At 42.1% G+C, this 22,426-nt stretch overlaps 1 protein-coding gene across 6 annotated transcripts in view; it reads right to left on the minus strand.

Moving 5' to 3' along the window:
* ccpg1 (cell cycle progression 1) overlaps positions 1-22,426 on the minus strand; it is an 85,027-nt gene that overhangs the window by 14,238 nt on the left and 48,363 nt on the right. For 3 of the 6 annotated variants that reach the window (XM_069910631.1, XM_069910630.1, XM_069910632.1), the window contains 3 exons: positions 17,494-17,532; positions 15,124-15,245; positions 6,467-6,592 (listed from right to left, as the gene is read on the minus strand). In XM_069910631.1, the coding sequence (XP_069766732.1) occupies positions 6,467-6,592; positions 15,124-15,245; positions 17,494-17,532 (287 nt within the window). The remainder of the gene's footprint in view (positions 1-6,466; positions 6,593-15,123; positions 15,246-17,493; positions 17,533-22,426) is intronic. The other 3 variants (XM_069910634.1, XM_069910633.1, XM_069910635.1) reach the window with 3 other exon arrangements.

Genomic DNA, 22,426 nt, shown 5'->3' on the forward strand with positions numbered 1-22,426 from the left:
TGAAAACAGAGGGTGAGCAGCCAGAAGGCGTGGGATATATTGGTATATAACACAAGTCCTGAAACTAGGAAGCTAGGTAAGAAGCTGAAACTCTGGAGCTCATGGAGTAATCACAGGTTTGCTGTCTGTGCCACATGCCACTGAGGGCAAGAATGGGATGATATGACAGATGAATGAGTGGCTATATAATTGGAGCAGGAGGCAGGGACTCAGTTGTTGTTATGGGAATCTGTACAAGAAGAAAGGGTTACATCTGAACTGGAAGAGGACCATATCCTGCAGAAGTCTGAGAGAACTGTTGGGGAGGGGTTAAACTAATTTGGCAGGGGGGTGAAAACCAGAATTATAGGGCAGAGAATAGAGCAGATGGTGGAAAGGTTGATGCAATGTGTAGTGAGATTGTGAGGAAGGACAGGCAGTGGAGGGAGTATAAATGAAGTCAGTTGGAAGTATTCAAACATGCTTACTTCAATGCAAGTGGTATCAGGAATGCACAAGGTGAACTTTAGAATTATGATGTTGTAACTGTGAGAGATGGGAAAATTGATCTAAAATTATGAACATGAAGGAAACTAAAATTCATACATCAGTTAATGGCTGTAACCAGTACAAACAGGATGAGCTTGGGGATTAGGATGCAGGAAAGCAGAGTCAGCACGATTAACATAAGAATCTTCTACTCTTTGTGACAAAAGCCACCATAAGACTAAGATAAGGAGTGGTAAGGAACAATAGAATGTAGGAAGTTGAGGTAGTCTGGATCAGATAAGGGTCTCTTAGCCCTGGACAGAAGTACCAAGTCCTACATATCTAATTAGCTAACCTTACACAGATTTATACATATTAAATTAGCCAACCCTAGACAGGATGAGCCAACTCTGCATACCAAGAGACTGTAGCCCGGAGAATCAGGAAGGTGTGAATAAGGACAATAACATGAAGGGACACCGACAGGATACCCCCTGGTCCTCCAAGTATACTGAAATTGCACGTAGGCAGGAAGGATTGCCTAATGCCAAACCTCTCCAGCAGGAGGCAGAAGAATGTAAGGGGGAGGGTATTCCTATACTGAAATCAACTGTATAAAAGTTGGGTGAGCCCCAGTGTATGTGTGTATTCCCAGGGTAAGGGGAAGCACCCAACTTTGCATTGTTGCTGTAATAAATGTTCTTTGTTCTCAATTTTTGTCTCGAGCAATTTCTTTAAAGGTACTTCTATTTCTAACATGACCATTACAGAGACTTGGCTGACAAGCACAAGATGGATTGTTGCATGTATCAGGGCTTAGATGTTTCAAAAGGGAGAGGAAGAAAGATAAAAGAGGGGGTGGGGAGAAGAAGCATTACTAACCAGGGATAGTGTCACAGCCGCAGAAAGGAAGGACCTTATGGAGGGAGTGCTTACCTAGTTGGTGTGGGTGCAAGTCAGAAATAGGAAAGGAATGATCACTCCATTGGGAGAATTCTGTAGACCACCAAATAGCCCTCAGAACACTGAGAAGCAGGTGAAGAGCCAGACTTTGGAATGGTACAAAAATAACGGGGTTGTTGTGATGGGAAACTTCAACTTGTACAATGTTTACTGGCACCTCCTGACTGCAAGAGGGATAGAAGGGGCAGAATTTGTCAGGTGTGTCCAAGAAGGATTCCCGACACAGTATGTGGACAAGCTGGCCAGAGGCCATATTGGATAATGAACCTGACAGACCTCTCAGTGGGGAAGCATTTCAGAGAAAGTGACCACAACTCCCTGATCTTTAGCATAGCTATGGACAAGGACAGTAGATAAACTGGTTAAGGGTTTAATTGGGGAAGGACTAATTATGATGGGTTGAAGCTGGAACTGGGGAAAGTAAACTGGGAATAGATATTCACAGGAGAAAGCACAGTAGTAACATGGAGGATGTTTAGGGAGCACTTGCCTGGAGTTCTGGATACACTTGTCTCACTGAGACATGGAAAAGATGGTTTGATAAAAGAGGTTAGACAGTTAGTTAAGAGGAAGAACGAATATAAACAAAGTTTAGGAAGCAAAAGTCAGGAAGGTCTCATGAAAATTGTGTGGTAGCCAAGAATTAACTGAAGGACTTGGGAGAGCTAAAAGGGGATATGAGAGGGCTTTGGCAAGTAGGATTAAGAAAACCCCAAGATGTTCTATGGATACATGAAGAACAGAAGAATGACAAGTGAAGATATGGTAGCTTGAGGATAAAAGAGGCTACATGTGTCTGGAGACAGGAAATAGGGAGATCCTAAATGAATACTTTACCTCAATTTTCACCAGAGAAAGGGACCTTAGTCAATGTAAGGTCAGTATAGAACATGCATGTTGATGTTTAAAAAAAATGATGTGCTAGATCTTCTTGTTAAGTCCCTGAGACCAGACAAGATTTACCCGAGGTTACTTCAGGAAGCGAGGTAAGAGATAGCTGGGGCATTGGAAATTATCTTTGTGTCCTTCATGGGCCACAGGGAAGGCAACGGAGGATGGAGAATATCAAATGTAGTCACCTTGTTTAAAAAAATCCTGGGAATTATAGACCAGCAAGTCCTACATCAGTGGTGGGAAAACTATTGGAGAGGATTTGTGAGAACAGGGTTTATGAGCATTTAGAGAAGCATAGTCTTCTCTGGGATGGTCAGGAGGTCTCTGTGGAATGTTCTATGTTTTCCACATCCTTCTCCCTGGGAATGTAGGTTGAACCTCTATTATCCAGTGCTTTGTGGTCCTGCAACTCCCATGGTCCAGCATATTTTGAATCTGCTGCTGTTGGAACAAACTCCTTACAGACACCGTGGGACTCGAACCCTGGCGCTGTAAATGTTGAATCTGGTGTGATCGGTATTATACATGTACGATTCCTCTCATGACCCTTGACTCCACACTGGATTCCTTCTTTAGCTACCCTCTTGCTTATTGGTGCAGATACCAAGGCCACCAACAAATTGGAGGACCACCACCCAACATTCTGCCTCCAGTTTCAGTTAACCCAAACCCCCCCAAGTACCTCTCTTTCTCTACAGCTCTGGATCCTTTCATCCAGCTCCCCACCCCTTTCTCTTTTCTCTTCATAGAGTAGCCCCCTCCCAAGGTCTTCGGTTCTTCTCTTCTACCCTCTCACCCATATCCACCCAAGAGCTTTTACCCCCGTTGGCCTGTCCTCCTCCCCTGCCCCTTCCTCCCTCTCCTCTTCCCACCTTTTGATTGAGGCACCTGCCTGCTTTTTGCTCCTACCTTGTCAAAGGGCTCAAGCCTGAAACGTGGATTACCCATTACTTCCTGATACTGCATGACCTGCTGAGTTTCTGCAGGACTTCTGTGAACATCCCTTAACGTTTGAGTTTCTAACCATTTTAATTGAACCACATTTTCAAGACATTGCATTTTACTCTCTCCATCAACGCCAATGACTTGTATATTCTTGTGATACATACCAATTGTTTAACGGTGAAACTCTACAGAGTAATTTAATTATAACAATACATTTGGCATTAGAGTTGAGTATCATCACACAATTTTACTTTAAATTTGCTGAAAGCACTCGATGAATGTACCTAATGATGAGGAAACGTATACTTGGGACAAGTTACATAGGTAAATGTAGCTATTCAGCTTTATGTCAAGTTGCAGAAATAAACTGGCAAATATTTGTAAAATCTATCCTTAAAATATTCCTAAAATTGACTAGTTCTCTAGTTACTGACACAAGAGATAAAAACCAATATAAAAGTGGTATTGGACAAGAGTGATTTGAAAATGACTATGATTACTGGCCCGAGTATCTGGCATTCAGCAGGATTTAGAAGAGGAAAGTAGCAAAGAAAATAATGAAAAGCTTTGTAAGGATCTTTTTGGAATGACCCAGACTTCTGGATACCCTTTTTGATCAATATTTTGATCCTTCTGAAGCTTTTTTGGGCATTTATTGGCTAATTGCAGCTGCTTCAAATGCCCTGGAGCATTTGTCTTTTATTGACAGATGCTGAAGGTCTTCGTCATTTCTCGAAATGGATACTATGGGCTCTATTTTAGAATTTTATTGGAGAATTCTGACCCTTGTGTTTTGGAAGATGCAAAACACTTTTCTTCACAGCAAATATCAATACCCTGTTCTGGATATTTTCTAGTGAGCAATGCAAGTTTTATTTTCTGCTTTTGATGAACTATTTACCGTATTCCCAGATCGCTCTATTCTACTGCACTCCTCAGTGCCCTAACATTCACCGTGTAAGTCCTTTCTTGGTTGTCATCCAAAATGCAACACCTCACACTTGTCTGCATTAAATACCATCCAGTCACAGGCCTCCAGTCTGAGAAGCAATCATCATCCACTACTCTCTGGCTTCTCTTGTTCAGCCATTGTCAAATCTACTTCATCATGAATAACTAGCATCTGAACCTTCCTGACTAACCTCCCATGTGAGAGCTCAAAGGCTTTATTAAAGTCCATGTAGGGTGGCCCTTTCTTCAACTCCTACTTTTCCTCACCTCTTACCTGAAAATGCCATCACAAGTAGATGGGGTTCCAAAGAGAGCTTTTGGCATATTGGCCTTCATAAATCAAAGTGTTGAGTATTGGAGTTGGGATGTTGTGGCAAAGTTGACAAGACATTGGTGAGGCCAAATTTGGAGTATTATGTGAAGTTTTGGTCAAGGAAAGAACAATAAGATAGAAAGAGTGCAAAGGAGAATTACTAGGATGCTGCCCGAACTTCGTAACAGGGAAAGCTCCCTGAAGCGTCGAAGAATGAGGGGAGACTTGATAGTGGGGGATAGACAGAGTAAATGAAGATAGGTTTTTTTCCACTGAGGGTAGGTGAAATAAAAACCAGAGGACATGGGTTAAGAGTGAAAGGGGAAAGGTTTAGGGAATCTTCTTCACATTGAGAGTTGGGGAAGGGGGAGAAGTAGTGTGGAATGAGCTGCCAGCTGAAGTGGTGAATATGGGCTTAATTTTCAGAAGAATTTGGACAGATACATGGATGCGTGAGGTATGGAGAGATATCCACTGGGTGCAGGTCAGTGAGACTAGACAAAAAAGTGGTTCGGTACAGACTAGACAAAAAAGTGGTTCGGTACAGACTAGACAAAAAAGTGGTTCGGTACAGACTAGACAAAAAAGTGGTTCGGTACAGACTAGACAAAAAAGTGGTTCGGTACAGACTAGACAAAAAAGTGGTTCGGTACAGACTAGACAAAAAAGTGGTTCGGTACAGACTAGACAAAAAAGTGGTTCGGTACAGACTAGACAAAAAAGTGGTTCGGTACAGACTAGACAAAAAAGTGGTTCGGTACAGACTAGACAAAAAAGTGGTTCGGTACAGACTAGACAAAAAAGTGGTTCGGTACAGACTAGACAAAAAAGTGGTTCGGTACAGACTAGACAAAAAAGTGGTTCGGTACAGACTAGAAGGGCTGAAGGGGCCTTTTTCATTTTATTTTTAGATTGATCTCTCAGTCCAGAAATAAAATCCCAAATCTGTTCTTACTAAATCACTTCCTTCTAATGTTTTCCCTTCACTGGAACATCCTCTGGACACAAGGTCCACCTCCCATAATTTTTCTTCTACTCCAGTAGATACACAGTTGTGTTTTCTCCCCCGCCCCCCCCCCCCCCCCCCCCATATTCCCAACCCTTTTTTTCCCACCCTGACTTCACAGCTGAAATTATATGTGGTTCCCTGGGCTTGAATCTTTCTGGAAATGTACCAATTAAAAAAAAACAAACTAGGATGTAAAGAGGTTTACATTGTTTTTGTGCCTGAAACACAAAACACACATCAATCAAATTAAAAAGACATGCGTTCCACTGAAATGACCTACATAAAAGAAAGCACAGTACAAACATGAATTCAAAAACACACATTTTGAACAAAGGAATGGATGATTTTTTTTGTCCATGGTTAATTTCCTCCAACATATAGAAAATAAACAGGAAAATCAATCATTTCAAAAGGGCAAGTACAACAGAATTCTGCCAAACTCAGAGGAATTACTATCAAAGGACTTTGAAAACCAATTCACTTATGAACACACTATTTATGAATTACATTTGCTGGCAGGTAAAAATGCTAATTTAACGCGAACAGAAACTATTCATAGTTCCTATATGTGAACAATTGGTTTTCTCAAAAATTTAGGTCAACATGAGAACATTGGCAGATTCAGCATTCAGCATTGCATAACATTTTACATATTTGAACACAAATAATTTGTACTTTGCAATGCAAGTAGTAAAACACGAAAAGTCTGCAGGCACTGTGGGTGAAGTAAAAACAGAAACGCTGGAGAAACTCAGCAGGTCAAAGTGTCCTTTATAGAGCCAAGATACAGAACTGATGTTTCAGGCTTGAGGCTTTCAGGGTATGATGAAATGGAGGGAGGCACCCGCTTCAGCCTGTTTGACCTGTGGGTCTCTCCAGCATGGTGTTTTTACTCGTAGCAAGTATCCAAGAGCAGTGAGTACCTGGAGCTCGGCTTGTTTTTGCTTGAGATGCTGGTTCTCGTTTCTCATTCGATCAATTTGTTCTGTCAGTGCAAGCAACATGCCGGAATGTTCCTTTCGGCCTTCTGAAAAGGCCCCCGTTAAAGCCTAATTTACAATAGGATAGCTATAACTATCAAAGCTGACAATCAATTGTATTTATTCTTATTTAAAAATTATTTGTCCTTTTGCTCCAACATTACCCAGTTCCTCAATTTTAATCTCTCCCGTGCACTCGCTGTTCTGGTATCATCCATACCTGTTGATATCATCGAACATTACAGCACAGAAACAGGCTCTTCAGCCCTCCTCATCTGTGCCAAACTATTTTTCTGCCTAGTCCCATTAACCCGCACCCAGTCCATAGCCCTCCATACCTCTCCCATTCAATTCATAGTGGCAGAGAGGATCACTGGAGTCTTCCTCCCCATTGATCTACTGTAGTGGTTCTCGACCTTTTCCTTTCCACTCACATCCCACTTTAAGTATTCCCTATGCCATCGGTGCTCTGTGATTAGTAAGGGATTGCTTAAGGTAAGATGTGGGTGGAAAGAAAAGGTTTGAAAACCTGTTTTAATCACACCTTATTGACTCGTAATGTGCACGGTTTCATAACTCCAAAGGAAAGGGGCCAATGACAATTTTTCTCAAGCAAAATATTTTAGTAACAATTAGGTCTAGAGCAGTGATTCTCAACCTTCCCACTTACATACCACTTAAGCAATCCCTTAGAGATGGCATAGGGATTACTTAAAGTGGTATGTGAGTGGAAAGAAAAAGATTGAGAACCACTGATCTACTAGGATCGTTGTCTGAAGAGGGTCCACAAAATTATTGAGGACCCCTTCCCTCCTTCACACAGCATCTTTCAGCTGCTCCCATCGGGGAGGAGATACAGGAGGATCAGAGCCAGCATCACCAGGCTGAGGAACAGCTTATTCCCACGGGCAGTGAGGATACTGAATGACCAAAGCAACCACATATACTAACCATCCGAGGCTCTCATATGTACAAAACAATATTTATTTTTATAGATATAATACTTGTCCTGTAAATGTATTGTCTGTACGTGTGTTATGTCTGGTTGTGTGGCTGTATGTTTTGCACTGATGACCAGAGAATGCTGTTTCGTTGGGTTGTACTTGTACAATCAGATGACAAAAACTTGACTACCTGTCCAAATTCTTCTTAAATGTTAAAATTGAGCTCACATTCATCACTTCAGCTGGAAGCTCGTTCCACACTCCCACCACTCTGTGTGAGGTTCCCCCTAAACTTTTACCCTTCACCCTCGACATCCACTCTCATAGAAGGATGTACTACGTGGACAACATGCCTAGCCTAATTCACTTCCAGTCGGGAAACAACAACTGGAGAAACTGGGATCTTTAACTACTTTTTCTTCATCCCCTCTCCACACATGCACAACTGCCATCAGCTTCATCCACTGCCAGGGTGAGGCCAAACCCAAACAATTATTACATTCCTCTTGGATAGTGTAACAACAAATAACACAGAATGATACAGTACAGGAACAGGCCTTCCTACCCATACCTTTGCTGAACATGATGCCCAAATCAAACCAAACCTCTGCTGCTTGCACCCAACACATTCATATAACCATCTTCTTTGGCTTGGCTTCGCGGACGAAGATTTATGGAGGGGGTAAAAAGTCCACATCAGCTGCAGGCTCGTTTGTGGCTGACCAGTCCGATGCGGGACAGGCAGACACGATTGCAGCGGTTGCAAGGGAAAATTGGTTGGTTGGGGTTGGGTGTTGGGTTTTTCCTCCTTTGCCTTTTGTCAGTGAGGTGGGCTCTGCGGTCTTCTTCAAAGGAGGCTGCTGCCCGCCAAACTGTGAGGCGCCAAGATGCACGGTTTGAGGCGTTATCAGCCCACTGGCGGTGGTCAATGTGGCAGGCACCAAGAGATTTCTTTAGGCAGTCCTTGTACCTTTTCTTTGGTGCACCTCTGTCACGGTGGCCAGTGGAGAGCTCGCCATATAACCATATACAGCACAGAACAGGCCAGTTTGGCCCTACTAGGGCATGCCGGAACAAATTCCCACCCTCCTAGTCCCACTGACTAGCACCTGGTCCATACCTCTCCAATCCTCTCCCCTCCAAGTAACTATCCAGTCTTTCCTTAAATATAAATAACGTCCTTGCTTCAGCAACCTCTGCCGGAAGCTTATTCCACATCCCAACCACCCTTTGCGTGAAGAAATTTCCCCTCATGTTCCCCTTACAATTTTCCCCCTGCAATCTCAAACCATGGCCTCTGGTTTGAATATCCCCCACTCTTAATTGAAAAAGCCTATCCACGTTGACTCTCTCTGTCCCTTTTAAAATCTTGAACACCTCCATCAAATCCCCCCTCAATCTTCTACGCTCCAGAGAAAAAAGCCCCAGGCTGCTCAACCTTTCTCTGTAACTCAAACCCTGACATCCTGTCAACATTCTCGTGAACTCTCTCTATTTTGTTTATATCCTTCCTATAATTCGGTGACCATAACTGCACACAGTATTCCAAACTTGGTCTCACCAATGCTTTGTACAATTTCATCATAACATCCCAACTCTTGAATTCAATACTCCAATTTATGAAGACCAACATTCCAAATGCCTTCTTCATCTACCTGAGTATCAACTTTGAGGGTTCTATTTATCATAACTCCTAAATCACTTTGTTGCTCTGCACTCCTCAATTGTCCACCATTCAATGAATATGACCCATTTAGATTTGCCTTTCCAAAATGCAAAACTTCACACTTATCCGTATTAAATTCCATCAGCCATTTCTCAGCCCACTCCTCTAGCTTTCCTATATCTCTTTTTAAGCTACGGTAATCTTCCTCACTGTCCACAATACCACCAATCTTTGTATCATCTGCAAACTTACTTATCCAATTTACCACCCCTTCTTCCAGATCATTAATATATATATATAACAAACAGGACCAATCCCTGAGGAACTCCACTAGTCACCGGCCTCCAATTTGACAAACAATTTTCTACCAGTACTCTCTGACACCTCCCATCCAACCATTGCTGAATCCATTTCACTACCTCCTTATTTATACCTAATGCCTCCACCTTTTTACCTAACCTCCTGTGGGGAACTTTGTCAAAAGCTTTACTAAAATCTAAATAGACAACATCCACAGCCTTCCCTTCATCAATCTTTTTTGTAACCCCCTCGAAAAACTCTAAGGTTTGTTAAGCATGATCTACCCCTGACAAAACCATGCTGACTACTTCCTATCAATCCCTGTTCTTCCAAATGTTTGTAAATGCCATCCCTCAGAACACTTTCCATCATCTTACCCACCACAGATGTCAGACTCACAGGACTATAATTTCCAAGCTTACATTTGGACCCTTTCTTAAACAGCAGAACAACATGAGCCACCCTCCAATCCTCTAGCACTACCCCCGTGACCAGTGACATCCTAAATATCTCTGTTAATGGCCCCACTATCTGTACACTAGTCTCCCTGAGTGTCCTTGGGAATACATTGTCTGGACCCGGAGATTTGTCCACCTTTATCTTTTTTAACACTGCCATCACGACCTCCTCAGTTATCCTTATATGATTCATGACCTCCCCACTATTTTTCTTTACTTCAACTGGTACAGTATTTTTTTTCCCTAGTGAATACCGAGGAAAAGAAATCATTTAAAATTTCCCCCATCTCCTCCGACTTTTCACATAGCCTTCCCTCCCTATCTACAAGGGGTCCAATTTTATCTTTTATTTTTAATGTACCTATAGAAACCCTTTGGATTTATTCTTTCTCTGCCTGCCAAAGCCTCTTCGTGCCTCATTTTGGCCTTTCTAATCTTTTTCTTAAGATTTTTTCTACACTCCTTGTAGTCCTCTTTCAATTTCTCATCACCCTGCTGTTTATACCTCTTGTACACCTCCCACTTTCTCCTAACCAAATTTCTAATATTCCTCGAAAACCAAGGCTCCCCATGACTTCCAGGCTTTCCTTTGATCCTCACTGAGACATTATCTACTCTGTACTTTGAATATTCTCCATTTTTCATTTACATCCTTTCCTGAAAAAAATCATGTCCCACTCAATACTCCCCAAAGCCATTCTCATTCCTTCGAAATTTGCTTTTCTCCAATCCAGAACCTCAACCTTAGGCCCTTCTTTGCTCTTCCTTAAAACTACCCTAAAACTAATAAGAGTTGTGATCACTCAACCCAATTTGTTCTCCAACATTAACCTCAGACACCTGACCTATCTCATTCCCTAACAGGAGATCCAGTATTACACCATCCCGAGTCGGTTCCTCTACGTATTGATTAAGAAAACTATCTTGCACACATTTGACAAACTCTAGCCCATCTAGCCCTCTTACTGTATGGGTATGCTAATCAATGTGAGGGAAGTTAAAATCTCCCATGATCACTACCTTATGTTTATTACACATATATGGTATCTCCTTACAAATTTGTTCTTCCAATTTTTTTGGCCCATTTGGTGGTCTATAATACACTCCTATTAGTACCCTCATTCCTCCTCCACCCCTCAATTCCACCCAAACAGCCTCACTGGATGATCCCTCCAAACCATCCTGCCACCTCACGGCAGTAATGTCCTCCTTAACAAGCAGAGCAACTCCTCCCCCTTTTTTACCCCCTGACCTATCACATCTAAAACATTTGTATTCCGGAATATTTAAGTTGCCAGTCCTGACCCTCCTGTAACCAGGTTTCATTAATTGCCACAACATAATGATTCCAAGTGCCAATCCATGCTCTAAGCTCATCTACCTTGTTCATTATGCTTCTTGCATTAAAGTACACGCATTTCAGAGAATGACCCTCACATATTCCCTATTCTATCTTTTACCTTAACCTCCATCCTTCTTTTGTTACCCCTATCATTCTTAACTAGGTGGCCATGCACCCTAGACACTGCTCGCAAACTCTGCTCCCCATCCCCCTGCCAAACTAGTTCAAACCCTTCCCCACAGCTCTAGCAAATCTGCTTGTCAGGATATTGGTCCCCCTCCAGTTCAAGTGGAGTACGTCCCTTTTGTACAGGTCCGACTTTCCCCAGAAGAGATCCCAATGATCCAAAAATCTTATCCCCTGCCGCCTGCATCAGCTCTTTAGCCACGCATTCATCCTCCACAACCTCCTATTACTACCCTCTCTAGCGTGTGGCACTGGCAGCAATCCAGAGATTACTACCTTAGAGGTCCTGTTTTTTTAACTTCCTGCCTAATTCTATGTATTCCTGTTTCAGGATCTCATCCCCACTTCTAACTAAGTCATTGGTCCCCACATGCACCACGACTTCTGGCTGCTCACCTTCCCCTTGAAAAATTCTGTGAACTCGATCAGAGACATCCTTGACCCTAGCACCGGGGAGGCAACAGACCAACCTGGATCTCCGATCTCATCCAACAAACCTCCTATCTGTCCCTCTGACAAGTGAGTCCCCAACCACAATTACCCTGTTCTTATCCCCCCCCTGTGCCAGAGACCTGACCCCCTCGACTCACCCCTGATAGGCTGCTCCCCCCAGCAGTATCCAATGCCGAATACATGTTGCTGAGGGGCACTTCCACAGGGGTACTCTGCACTGGCACTCTCCCCCCTTTCCTCACAGTCACCCAATTCCCTGACTCCTGCCTTCTAGGGGTGACTGTCTCCCTGTAACTCCTCTCTATCACTGCCTCTGCTTCCCTTATGATCCTCAGTTCATCCAATTGCAACTCAAGCTCCCCAACACGGTCACTCATGAGTTGCAATTGGATGCACCTTTTGCAGGTGTAGTCGTCAGGAACAGCTGTGGTGTCTCTGACTTCCACATCCCATAACTGGAGCACTTGACTACCCCAGCTGACTCCATTACCTCCTTTCTTAATATATATAAGGTTACTTAAAAGAAAAACTAAACAAATAATACTAAAGGCTAACCAAAAAGGACACCTTACCACACAGGGAGTTCCTTCTTACCAAAGTCCCTCGAGCCAAGACCCAAGTCTCCACTCCTTCACTGCCCTACTCCTCACTGGCTGTTCCCTCCCCTTACACTCTTTTTATCGGCCCCTTGACCAATTAACCCCGTCACTTTCACCAAGCTCCTCCTCCTCCTCCTCCTCCGACTCCCAGCCGAACCAAGTAGGCTCAAGCCCCGATAAGCCCTCGACTTTTATAGTTTACCTTCTCGTTACTTTCACTAAGCTCCTCCTCCTCCAACTCACAGCCCGACTCTCTCCGAGCTCCTCCTCCGACTCACAGCCGAACCAAGTAGGCCCAAGCCCCGGTAAGCCTCCGACTTTTATAGCTTACTTTCTCGTCACTTTCACCAATGATCACTTTCATTCAGAAGTCAGTCAAATGCCACAATTATATCTGCTTCCCACACTACTCCTGGCAGCAGGTTGCAGGCACCCATCCCTCTGTGTAAAATACTTGTCCTGCACATCTCCCTTAAATTTCCTTCCCCTCACCTCAAATGGCATTAACATTGGGCTTTGCAAGTTTAGGTGATCCTCACCTGGATCTGGTTCTATTGTTTCTATCTCTCCTGTTCTACTTTGCCCAAACTTTACCTCAGCCCAAATGGTCTGTCTTCCTCTACCGGTCTCTCCACTTTCGCGCAATGACCATTTCCTCCACGGATGCTGCTGACCTGTGAAGTTCCTCTGGCTTTTCTTTGTTCACTCCCAGTGGGGATTGATAGAGTGGATGGCAAACAAACATCCTGTGCCCAGAACTCTTACCTTTTAATATATCACCATGCAAGATTTCTGACCCTTTCTCCTAGTCCGCACTGTAAGATTTACTAATTTCTTTTTACTTGCTAATTATTGTCACATGTACAGAGATACAGCAAAAAGATTTTTTGTGAGCTTATACAGAGGCTGGCAGAGTCAGTATGCTCCAGTGCCACCTTGCATAAAAAGAATGTGTGCCCATTCAGAATTAGCAAATAGTTGAGGGTTATGCTGCCTACTCCGACATCATCGGCCGCTTCTGGATGCCAAGCTCAAGTCTAACCCCCTCTCCACCATCCCCACTGCAAACACCTGCCACTGCCGCAAACATCCACCCTCCATCACAAACATCTCCCCTGCCACAAGCACCCACCCCCGCACCCCAACCTTGTGTCCCCGCTCCAAAATCCCCCACCCCCAAACCCTCCGCTGTTAACCCCCGCCCCTTCGCCTCCTGCAGCAAACACTTCCCCTGCTGTAAACTCCCACCCTGCCACAAACATCTCCCTCCACTGTAAACCCACATCACAAACACCTCCGTCCCGTTGTAAACCGCTCCGCAAACACCTCCCCCCACTGTAAGCCCCATTTCCATTCCCCATCGCAAACACCTGCCCCCATTGCAAAGCCCCACTCCCCGTCGCAAACACCTTCCCCTGCCATAAACCCTCTACTGTGCTGAATGGCTAATATTAAAAAAAATTACGCTTCCATTTTAATGGATTGTATAGACTGGAGGAACTGGTCACAGTTAACATTTAACATTTCACACAAGCACAAGTCACAGCCCAGTGATAATTTGATACATTGCAAGAACCAAGGGAAGGTTTGTCACAGTCTGTTCCAAATTCAATACATTTACAAAGACATTGTGATTTTGCTAGGAGAACCATCCTGACTGCTGAAGAGAAACAGCTGTTTGAAGCAGCTCTTGTGGCCAGCCATTTCTGTGGAATTCAGAGCAAAGCCGGCTCTGTGAATGACTGGGCCTTTTCGGTGGATTGACCTGTGCCAGGAGGGTCTTTTTGGGAAGCAAAGTGCTTCATTTGATTGTGACTAGCAGGTCACCTGGAGAGACTGCTTCATTTTAAGTGTGACTGGCAGTGAAGTTACTTGGAGAAACCAGTGCTGGGGTCTTGGAAGCTTCGTGGATGCTGCCCAGGTCGAGTCTAATCTACAAAAGGACCACAGCTCATGTGGTTGGACATTTTTTCCAAAGGGAATTCGTGAGTCTGTAGCACCCACAACTCGTCTTCCCCATCAGTTCCACATTAATACTGGGCATCAAATTTCAACACTGATTGAACTTTGAAGTAACTTTCTAGATTTTGGCCTGGACTGTAATTGTTTGGGTATAACACACACACTAGACACCTGTACGTAGCTGGCGATAGATTTAGTGTTAACGATAGTTTAAGAGTTAGAAATTAGTGTTTTAAAACTAAACTCTGTCTGGTTCATTGCTGCTCATTACGCATGGTTCGTAACATAAAAACAACCCTGTTATTTTTGAACCTTTCCAAAAACTGCAATTTCTCCAACCCCCACCCCCCAGGTTTTTCTGGAGGACCTCCTCATCAATACATCTCAACAAATTCAGACAAATTTTGAAAGTAAAAGCCATAAAAAAGATATTCAACACTTCATGTTTTTGCTGAAAAGTGGTGTCAGTAATTACACACCAGTACACTAATTTATTTGCTTCTTGAAATACTGAATGCAGATATAAATGCTTTGATTGCGCTGAAGGGTCCAGTAGAATCGCATCAATGTATTAGAATTTTGTCGACACTTTACAACATTAAAGATTTTAGTTCTCTCTGCTAGGAATGATATACATAATGGAACCTTGTGCCTGCCAACCAGAATGACTTGCGCTTGCTTACTACCCACCTCACTGTCTTCATACGACTCTTGATCCTTTTGGCACTGAAAGAGATCATCCTTCACATCATTCAGTTCATCTTCATGGAATTTTTTCACCAGCTTCTGCTGTTCCTGTATTTGGGTTGTTCCTGCAATGAGCAAAAACATAGCATTGGACTATGAAAACCAGACGATTAAATCTTCCCTTACCAATCTATTACTGATAGTTACACGAGGATCATATGCAAATGATGAAATAATGATTTGTGAAATGTAATCCAAAGCACTGTCATCACTGAACTTTGCAAACATTTTCTTCATACAAATGTTACATATATCCTATTAGTTCTATAATTTTATACTTTAAACCTTCACTTCCCTCAGCCTTAAAATGATTAACAGTGTACGTTGATCATACAAATTGTGCAAAATGATCATAATGTGCAGGTAGATGTTAAATTACAAACACAAAATTACTCTACACTATTGACAAGATGGAATGTTAACTTTATTTCTCTCTCCACAGATGTGGTCCGATTTACTGAATGTTGTTTGGTTTCAGGTTGCCAACAAGGATATTATTTTGCTTACACATACAAAATCAGATTTGAGACTGGCACGATCCAATTTTAATGTCAGGTACAAAACTACATTGCAAAGTGCAACAGGTCCTTTGAGGAGTCAATCATTTATTCCTTTACATGTCAGATAAAATCCATCTGGCACAAACTTTACTATTCTAGTTCAAATGATAAATTTTTACTTGAACCAAATTATATTTACCCAAATATTTGGTTCTATTTTTTTCCCTGATCTTTAAATTAGTATTTTTTTTAAAAACTACAAATTCATTCATTTGTTTTCCCAGTCAACCCATGCTTATATTTCTGCTACCAAGATCCAAGTGGTCACCCACTAGACTTTCTTTGCCCACTTTAATACGAGATGATACCCCATCTGGCAAATCTCTCATCCCGGCAGCTGATTCATGTTAGTGTTCTGTGTTATTTTTATGTTCTATATTAATGCATCTATTTAGGTCATTTAAACACGCATGAAGGAATAGGCAGCTCACATTAATTAGCAGGTGGACGAAAAGAGCTGCTGTGGACGTCCACAATGTACAATACCTGCTGCACACTATACAAGCAGTGGCATCACATTTCTGGGAGAATATGGAGGTTGGCACCCAAATTAACTTGGCTCTTAGGAGTATTAATATGACTGCATGACATAGCCTGAATTCCAAGACTGCATAAATAATATGCCATTTTATACAAATGGCACCATCATGTCTCAATTATTTTTGTTTCTATATTTAGCAATATTGTGATTTTTTACAATATTCCTGAATGATTCATTGAATAACTGTCTCTCCAACACTGAACTATTAAACCCACAAGGCAAACAAATAATTCACAGATTCAAATGGCACTTGAGCATCAGAATGCAGGTTTCTTGGACTATTGAATAAAAATTACTCTTAGATAAAGCACAAAGCCAGACGCAAACTCGATGGACTCCATTTGCACCAATTGAAGGGAGTGCCCGGTTTGGCCCCACTTCCCAGAGAGGTGGCAGCAACTACAAGAGGGCAGGACAAGGTAACAGAGGGGGAAAATATTAACACATCTAGTAAATTATGCAAATTATATTAAAATCAGGAATAGTGGAAATTAATGAAGTTGGGTCACATGAGCTTGATTAATTTTTTTCTAATTTTGTACCAAATACTGTATATTTTGTACTTTAAAAAATGTAAAGTATCTTCTATAATTCAACAATCCAACTCAAACCTAGTGGCAATAAGAATTACCATTTGTTACCAAACAAATTAGACTAATGAAAAATGAAATCAGGTGGGACAGGGAAAGGGCTGCTTTTTTAGATGTTGATTTTACTTGAGGTTGCCCGAGGGGTCAGAAGCCTCTTCTACCAACTTAAAGAGACTTAAAATGTAAAAATGAGCACTCCTTTGCCAATTTCTGGTCTGCATGAAGTGCACATGTCAACAGAGCCCACAACTTGGTATGCATTATGGAACTAACTTAAAAAGATTTTCATGTTCATGTGAGAGTGAATGCAAATTGCTGGAGTAGAACCAGTGCAGGAAATAAATACTGCAACACCGGAGATAAATCACCTCATTCAAGTGAACATAAACATGACAGTAAGTTTGAGAGAAATTAAGCGCACAGGCACACAGTTCAGGTTGCTACATCTATTTCCAAGTAATAAGCAATCACCAGATGCACTAATCTTTTTGAAATTCTAAGTGTAAACTTAAAATATACATTTAAAGCATTTTTTTTTAAAAGAAAGCGTTTAATGGGGGGTTATCAAGAGCAAGGATGGCCTTCTCATACTCCCCATAATTTCACATGAGCTTCGTCTCACCCCTCTTCAGAGGTAACTGGCTGCCATCTTGAAAGTCTCCTAAATGGGATTAAGTATTAAATTTGTTGGTTAGTCTCAACCCCAAATTCATTTCAACAGAGATGATACAAATGATGTTAATACATGCGCAAGTTAACAGAAACATGCTCTACTGCCTTAGCTCAACATGGCAGACAAATGAAAATGTAGCAGTGTTGTGTCAGTTACTATTACATTTCACCTTCTAACCTAGAGTGATAATCAAAAGCATACACCAATAAAGGGACTACGGACTGGTGTAACATTGCAACTCTGCCCTGTGGGTCACAATTCAACAACGTAACATTTGGATTTATATGCTCTCTACTTCACTAATAACACAAATCAAATAGATCAAAATATATAACTCACCACTAATTACAATTGCCCACAAATATTATAGCTTCAGAAATAGTCTTTTGGGTGGCTATTTGGATACAGAACATGAATATGGAGGATGTTATAAAACAAGCATTCTTAATCGATGACAAATCTAATGTGTTCAAATAATTAAAAGGATAATATTAAGGATCCTTTTCTTCACTAGAAATTCTCTTTATGGCTTGCATCATTTTTGAATGTGTACTGATTCACACTACAGCTGAAGGATAGCTTTTCAACAGACAAGCTGAAATTGAGAACAACTCACAAATCCTTCATAAGAAATACAGGATTACATAATGAAATCCGAAAGGGAAAAACAAATGCAAATAAATCCAAGCAAAATTTAATATTGCTTAATACCAATATTATATGTACCTCGTTCATTTTCACTCGCACACCCCCCCCCATTAATGCAAACAAATATTCAATAGCATTTTCCATTCTTAAAATGTCAAACACTATACTTTTGTAGGTGTTCAACTTCATCAAAGTTCATGCACATACATTTAAAGTAAACCATGAAAATCAAACATTAAAACTGCAAATCTGAAGATACTTTTTTTGTTGCATGCTTCAGGAAGTGTCGATATAGGACATGTTTACCAATTTGTCAGCATGTACATGCTTTAGCAATCAAAGTTCAACAAAAACGTCAGGGACATTTGTTCTAAATAGGCAACCAATATTAAACTAATTTTACATGCTCTGATGTTTCCAAGTTGTTGACTCAAATCCTGAGCTTCAAAGCAGAGAAATACATCTTAACTACTGCATGCATTAACACTAGCTTAAATGGAAAACCGTTGTAAGCACCATTTATAAAAACAATAATGAACTACTCAGTACATGTGAAGAAACACCTGGTGCTTTGAAGAGATAGAATGTAGACCCAATCACACCCATTCCTGTTGCTATCAGGAACACTGATGTTTTTATTCATAGAGGGTGCATTAAAAAAATGTCACACTCACCAAGATACCACAAAAATAGGGGCAAGCAAAACGCTTTTGGCACATTGAATGCTCTCCATAAATATACAAGATGAAATCTAAGAACATTGTGGGAGCGGCCAGTGCAAGAGTGGAACTGTGAGGCTTCGGTGAGCAGAGGTTAAGGAAGTGGTGCAGGTGACATTGGTCCCTTGAGGGAAAAGGCAAGGTCAGTTCTTATTGTACAGTCAGAGCAGTGGGAATGGCAACCAGGGCAGTGATAACCTGCTCCTCTTGCAGGTTGTGGGAAACCTGGGACAGCACACGTCCCTGATGACTGCATCTGTGAAAGGTGGACCCAGCTGCAGCTCCGCAGAATTCAAGAACTGGAGCTGGATGAATTCCAGATCATTCAGGAGACAGAGGTGGGTGATAGACAACAGTATAGGGAAGCAATCATACCTAGGACAAAGAAGCAGGTAGGAGGGTGACTGTAAGGAGAGGGAAAGGAAATAGGCAGTTAGAGAAGGGTACCCCTGTGTCTATTCTCCTTAAAAACAAGTGGGAAATATCCTACTAGGAACAAGTCACAGCGGCCAGGTCTTCAGAACAGAGTCTGGCTCGGTGTTTCAGAAGTGGAAGGGGAGAGAGGAGGAGAGCAACAATAGACAGGAGATTCTGTGGACGGGATTGAGACTCTCAGATGTTCTGTTGCCTCCCAGATGGCAGGCTTAGATGTCTCTGAGCAAATCTGTTGGATTCTTGAGAGGGAGCGTGAGTGACCGGAAAACCAATAACGTTGAGAGGAAAAGGGAAGAATTCATGAAAGGTGAATATAGGGAGTTGGGCAGGAAGCTAATCTCTGGATTACATGGTAGTGAGGCTGCAACAGGTAGATGAATGAGTGGCTAAGGAGTTGGTGCAGGGGTTCATGTTTGTTGCCTATTGAGATCTCCTCTGTACAAAAAGAACCTTAACTGGAGAGGGACCGATATCCTGGTGGGCAGGTTTGTAGGGGAGGGTTTAAACTAGTTAAGGAGAGGAATGGGATCAGAGTGATAGGTCAGATAATGGAACAGCTGGGGAAATGGTAGACGCTACATGTAGTGAAACTGGGAGGAAGGACAGGCAGAACATAAATGCAGTAAGTTGGATGGGTTGAAAGAGTATTAGGAATAGAGCAGATGACCTTGGGGCAAAACATGGAACAATGACAGTGGCCATTACAGAGACTTGGCTGTCTCAGGGGCAGGAAGGACTGCTGAATGTTGAAAAAAGGAAAGGGAGGGAAGTAAAAGACGTGGGGAGAGGCATTTCTGATCAGGGATGCTATCATGATGCAGGAAGTGGGGGGGGGGGGCATGTAGTGGAGGGATTGTCTACTGAGACAGTGTAGATGGAAGTTAGGAACAGAAGGGGGCAATAACTCTAGTGAGCTTATATTATAGACTCCCCAATAGTAACAGAGACATTGAGTAGACTGGGAGGCAGATTCGAGAAAGGTGCAAAAAAAAAACAAACAAAAAAACCAAGGTTGTAGTGAAAGGGGATTTTAACTTTTCTATTACTAATCGGCACCATCTTAGATTGAATGATTTGGATTGAGGAGAATTTGTTAGATGTGTTCAGGAAGTTTTCCCAACATGATATGTAGATAGACCAACTACAGTAGTGACTATTTCCAACCTGGCTTTGCAAAATTAACCAGGTTGGGTTCAGATCTCTCAGTGGACAAACATTTGCAAAACATGAATTTCATGACTTGTTCTGATACTGATCATAATGTCCTCTACTTTACCACAGTGCTGGAGAAGGACAAGAATACACAATTTGGGAAAATGTTTAATTGGGGGAGGGGGAAATTTTAGGCAGGTGCTTTGGAGCACAAATTGAGATACAAATATTCCCTAGCATACATCTGAGTTCCGTTCTGACTGACTGGTCATATCTCATGTAGAAATGTGGCAGATGTTCATAGAACAATTGTATAGCGCTCTGCAGCACAAGAAAATTCCATTGAAGCACAGAAAGGATAGTAAGGTGAAAGAACCATGGTGTACAAGGGATGTATACAATCTAGTTAAGAAAAATGTACAAGAAGTTTAAGAAGATAGCAACTCAGACCTCTAAAGAATTACAAGATTGCCAGAAAAGAACTTGATAAAGAAGGGGCCATGAGGCCTTGGTGAGAAAGATTAAGAAAAACCCCAAAGCATTCTCCAATTATAGGTATGTGAAAAACAAGAGGATAAGTTGTGTGTAGATAGGATCCATTAAGGGGTGATAGTGGAAATGTGTGCATGGATTCAGAGGTAGTGTTGGTCCTTAACGAATGCTTTGCTTCAGTATTCACCAAAGAATAGGACCTTGGCAATTGTGAGGATTATTTACAGCAGACTGAAGTGCTTGAGCATGTTAACATTGGAGCTTTTGAAAAGTTGGAGAAGTCACCTGCTCTCAGACAAGATTTACCCAAGGCTACTGTGGGAAGCAAGGGAGGAGATTGCTGAGTCACTGACAATAATCCTCACATCATCACTTGGGACAGGAGAAGTACCAGAGGAATGGAAGTTTGCAAATGTTGTTCCCCGTTCAAGAAAGGGAGTGGAGATAACCCAGGAAATTATACACCAGTGGGTCTTACTTCAGTGGAGGGCAAGCTGTTGGAGAAGATTCTGAGAGACAAGATTTACTAGCCTTTAGTGAGGCATAATCTGACCAGGGATAATCAGCAGGCCTTCATTAGGGGAAGGTCATGTTTCTTGAGCCTAAATGAATTCTTTGAGGATGTAACAATGCACATTGATGAAGATAGAGCGGTGGATGGAGTATATATGGATTTTGCTAAGGCATACAGATAAGTGTGAGGTGTTACATTTTGGAAAGGCAAATCTAAATAGGTCATATGCATTAAATGGTAGGCTATTGAGATGTGCAGAGCAACAACGGGATTTAGGAGTGATGGTAAATAGTACCCTCAAGGCTGATACTCAGGTAGATGGTGTGGTGAAGAAGGCATTTAGAATGTTGGCTTTCATAAATCGGAGTATTGAATTCAAGAGTAGGGAGGTTATGATGAAATTGTACAAGGCATTGGTGAGGCCAAATTTGGAGTACTGTGTACAGTTTTGGTCACCAAATTATAGGAAAAATAGAAACAAAATAGAGAAGGTTTACGAGAATGTTGACAGGATTTCAAGGTTTGAGCAGACTGGAGCTTTTTTCTCTGGAGCGTAGAAGATTGAGAGGGGACTTGATAGAGATGTTTAAAATTTTAAAAGGGACAGAGAGTAAACGTGGATAGGCTTTTTCAATTAAGAGTGGGGGAGATTCAAACTAGAGGGCATGGTTTAAGATTGAAGGGGGAAAATTATAAGGGGAACATGAGGGGAAATTTCTTTATGCAAAGGGTGGTAGGGATGTGGAATGAGCTTCCGACAGACGTGGTCGAGGCAGGATCATTGGTTACATTTAAGGAAAGACTGGATAGTTACATGGATAGGAGAGGACTGGAGGAGTATGGACTGGGTGCTGGTCAGTGGGACTAGGAGGGTGGGGATTTGTTACGGCATGGACTAGTAGGGCCGAACTGGCCTGTTCTG

This window comes from Narcine bancroftii, chromosome 14, assembly GCF_036971445.1.
Source record: "Narcine bancroftii isolate sNarBan1 chromosome 14, sNarBan1.hap1, whole genome shotgun sequence".
Taxonomy (NCBI): domain Eukaryota; kingdom Metazoa; phylum Chordata; class Chondrichthyes; order Torpediniformes; family Narcinidae; genus Narcine; species Narcine bancroftii.